At 41.1% G+C, this 3,980-nt stretch overlaps 1 protein-coding gene across 1 annotated transcript in view; it reads left to right on the top strand.

Moving 5' to 3' along the window:
* ARHGEF9 (Cdc42 guanine nucleotide exchange factor (GEF) 9) overlaps positions 1–3,980 on the top strand; it is a 693,374-nt gene that overhangs the window by 383,629 nt on the left and 305,765 nt on the right. The window contains exon 5 of the mRNA XM_006901889.1: positions 78–310. Coding sequence (XP_006901951.1) covers positions 78–310 — 233 coding nt within the window. The remainder of the gene's footprint in view (positions 1–77; positions 311–3,980) is intronic.

Genomic DNA, 3,980 nt, shown 5'->3' with positions numbered 1-3,980 from the left:
TATAGAGTCTGTTTTTCAATTTCTCCAAGACTTCTTTTGGCCCTCAATAGCCTTACCCTTTCTCCCTCTGCTCACAGCAAGATGGATTTTGGATATACTCTGAGTATTGTAATAACCACCTGGATGCTTGCATGGAGCTCTCCAAGCTGATGAAGGACAGCCGTTACCAGCACTTCTTTGAGGCCTGTCGCCTCTTACAGCAGATGATTGACATTGCTATTGATGGCTTCCTGTTGACTCCAGTGCAGAAGATCTGCAAATATCCCTTACAGCTGGCTGAGCTTCTCAAGTACACAGCCCAGGACCACAGGTAACGAACTGAGTCAGGGAAGAAGATAAATGAAGGGAACTTCTCCCATATTTTGGACTTTATAAATAATATATGTTTTGTTTCCTTATATGAGCTTCTTTTAATTTCTCTGAAAAATTATGTGATGATGCATACTTGTGAAAATTGCTCGTAATTTTTACAATCAATGTTCATATATCAATGTGTATCATATGTATTGTGTGATTTAAGTCCTGCCATTAGATAACTCATATCTAGTCTTTACTTCTGAACTCTGCCAAATTAATCAACCTAGATGGAAAAAAAAGTATTTAACTGTATGTTCTACTCTGCTTAATAGATCTCAACATTCTAGTACTAACCTACCCAGTGGTACTGAATTTCTGAATTTCTATATCCCTGATCTTTTGCCCATCTTTTCTGTTTTTCTCTGCTCTACGTCTCTTTGCAGAAGGTCAAAGAATATAGTCTTTTAAATGGATTGAAAATCAATATCAAGAAGATAAAGATTCTCACCTCTGGTCCAATTGACAGCACCATAATAGATAGAGAAGAGATTGAGGTTGTTAACAATTACAACTTTCGTGGCTCCACAATCAACACTCTTGACACCAGCAGTCAGGAAATTAAAAGATGAACTGCACTGGGAAAGTTAGTCTAGAGATTGAATCCAGGCAATGGTGTTTGCTATTACTTGCTAAGCATCAAAGAGCTGGACAATGACTAAGGATGACAGAAGAAGAATCGATGCCTTTGAGTTGAAGTATTGAAGAAGAGTCTTGAAAATACCATGAACTGCCAAGAAAATAAATAGATCTGTCTTAGAGAGGGTGAAACCAAATTTCTCCTTGGAGGCTAGGATTCTGAAGCTCCGTTTCACATACTTTGGGCACATGGCCATGAGGGACCAGTCCTTGAAGAAGGAAGAGTGGAGGGGCAGTTCAGGAGAGGAAGACCCTGGATGATATAAACTGATACAATAACTGGGGTATTGGTGGTAAGTGTGTCAGAATGAGTGAGACTGGCTCAGGACAGGGAAGGCTTCAGAGCGACTGTGCATATAGTTGCTATGAGTCACAGGAGACTTGATGGCCAATAACAACAACAACTACATCACTCTTAGACCCAGAGGTTACCTGGATGGCAAATAGGGTCGGGAATTTCTTCCCTCTGAAAATTATTATTTTTTGAGGAAAACTATCTAAAATACCTTAAGCAGCTTTAAATGGCAATGATTTCCCATGTTGTTGTTGCTGTGTGCCATTGAGTCGCTTGCGACTCATATCAACCATATGTACAAGAGCTCTAAATGCTGTTCTATTCTGTGCCAACCTAGCCATCTCAAACGCACTCATTCCCACCGCTCCAGTCACAGAATTGATCCATCTCATCGAAGGTCTTCCTCTCTTGCATCACCCCTCCACTCTGTCAAACATGATGTGTCTCTCCAAGGACCAGTCCCTCCCAGCAACATGCCCAAAATATGTCAGACGAAGCTTCAGAATCCTTGACTCCAAGGAGCATTCCGACTTCACCTTCTCCAGGACAAACCCGTTTGTTCTCCTAGCAGTCCATGGTATATTCAACACTAGCCAGCCGGCACCCTGACACCATTGCCAGAAAAGAGTTTTTTGGGATTCGGGGAGGAGAGAGAGGCGGAGCTATCCTGACTGCACTAGCCAGCCCGCACACCGATGCCATTGCCAGAAAAAGAGTTTTGGGCCTGAGGGCCTGTGGCACTCAGGCCAAGAAACAAAAACTGTGCACTGATGATGAAGGACACATCCTTCTTTCCTGGTTAGCCACCATCTTGCATCAGCACCTGGCTTCAAATGGAAGACAAGTGGTATTAACCTAAGAGAAGGCAATCCTGGAGTGGAATTTTAAGAACAAGGACTTTTTCTCAGAACCTTCCAGGAAAAGAAGTTGCACAGTACAGTAGTACTTAACAACTTTAAAATGAAGTTAAACTGGCTGCATCATAAGGGACTGACAGCCGCATGATATGTTCAGAATCACAGAAATCCTGATGGCTTGAGACTTGGGCCATCACATCAGGGGCTGGTCAATGGGAGACGGGTGTAGAATGCTGTAGGCAAAAGTAGGAAGTGATGGTGGTGGAGTAAGAAAAGGGTGGATTTAAAAAAAAACCCCAACATGTAGTGGAGGTAGGCAGCAACATTCAGTCCATTGGTCATTTTTATAACTGGGCAAATGTCTTTCATCTGCTGTTTTCTGTGGAATGCTTGTCTGTCAGATACTATTATATATATTAAAAATTGAGACACACTAGGAAGAAGGATTGGCCATCCACTTCTGAAATGACAGGCCTCGAAAACACTATGTATAATAGAGCACAATGATTTCCCAAATCTACCAAAAAAGTATATGCTAGGAAGTGCCTCTACCTGTAATGGTGGCCTATAATAAACCATTCCCTCCTTCCACATGCATTACATCATTAACTAAAACACTAGAATTGTTTGCCTCTAATTCATTTGAAGAGTCAATGAAAGGTCATTTTCAAAGTATAGCCTAAGGTCACAGTAGTTTCTTACTCTAAAGCAATCTGTTTGAGGTCAGTGAGAATAAGAAAGGGAGGGAATTAGCCTGGAACTGGTAACTTCTTTGTTCTTTCACTTTCTGACTAAAAATGTTGTCTGAAGTCCCATTTACTTTGTAATATTCTCTCTCCTCCTCTTGCTTGGACACCATATTTCCCAGATAGTCTTAGGAAGTAGAAAGCTACAACCATCCTTATACTCCTTTGTAATCCAGTCTATGGTTCTTTGTGAGTGTCATACTGTGGTGGCTTGAATGTTGATGAGGATTTCAACTAAATTTTGAAGTCTGAAGTGAATGAATATGACATCAAGATGCATTAATATTTGAACATACAGTTAACAGTAGAGTAAGTAGTTCACCCAAAAGACTAAACAGTTTGGCAATTAATCAGTAAAATCATAAAGACAAGACCATCAACAACTTTCACAGACACAATAGAAATGATCACATTTATTAAGAAAATGTTACATAATGTCGAGAAAACAGCAGGTAGCCTCAACACTGTGAAAACCCATAATAAACCTAAAAAATCCACAAAGAATATTACAGACCTCATGCATTAAGAAAGCAGATGATATATGTTGATATGCAGACATTTGAAAAACTATGAATGAAAGTACAAATGATGGAAGAAGCAATGGAAGCCACAAATAAAGGAAATACTCTAAAGGTTGTTGTTGTTGTTATGTGCTGTAGAGTCATTTACTACTCATAGCGATGCTATGTGCCACATCCCTAAACTCTGCTCTGTCCGGTGCCAATCGCACCGTCTCCAATACACCCATCCTGATTACCCCAGTCACTGAATCAATCTACCTCATAGGGGGCCTTCCCCTTCTGCACTGTCCCTCCACCCTATGAAGCATGATGTCCCTCCTTGCAACATATCCAAAGTATGTTAGGCGGAGCCTTAGAATCCTTGCCTCCAAGGAGCAGCCCGGTTTGACCCTTTCCAGAATGAATCTGTTTGTTTTCCTAGCAGTCTATGGTACCCTCAATACTCTTCTCCAACACCACAGCTCAAAGGCATCATTTCTCCTTCTATCCTCCTTAGTCATTGTCCAACTCTCTGATGCATAACAAGTGATAGCAAAGACGATGGCCTGTATCAGACACACCTTAGTCT

Source organism: Elephantulus edwardii, unplaced genomic scaffold (genome assembly GCF_000299155.1).
Source record: "Elephantulus edwardii isolate Elephantulus edwardi_28Jun2011 unplaced genomic scaffold, EleEdw1.0 scaffold00349, whole genome shotgun sequence".
NCBI classification, from domain to species: domain Eukaryota; kingdom Metazoa; phylum Chordata; class Mammalia; order Macroscelidea; family Macroscelididae; genus Elephantulus; species Elephantulus edwardii.
Note: the sequence above shows the minus strand (reverse complement) of the source record. Positions and strands in the feature narration are given on the sequence as shown.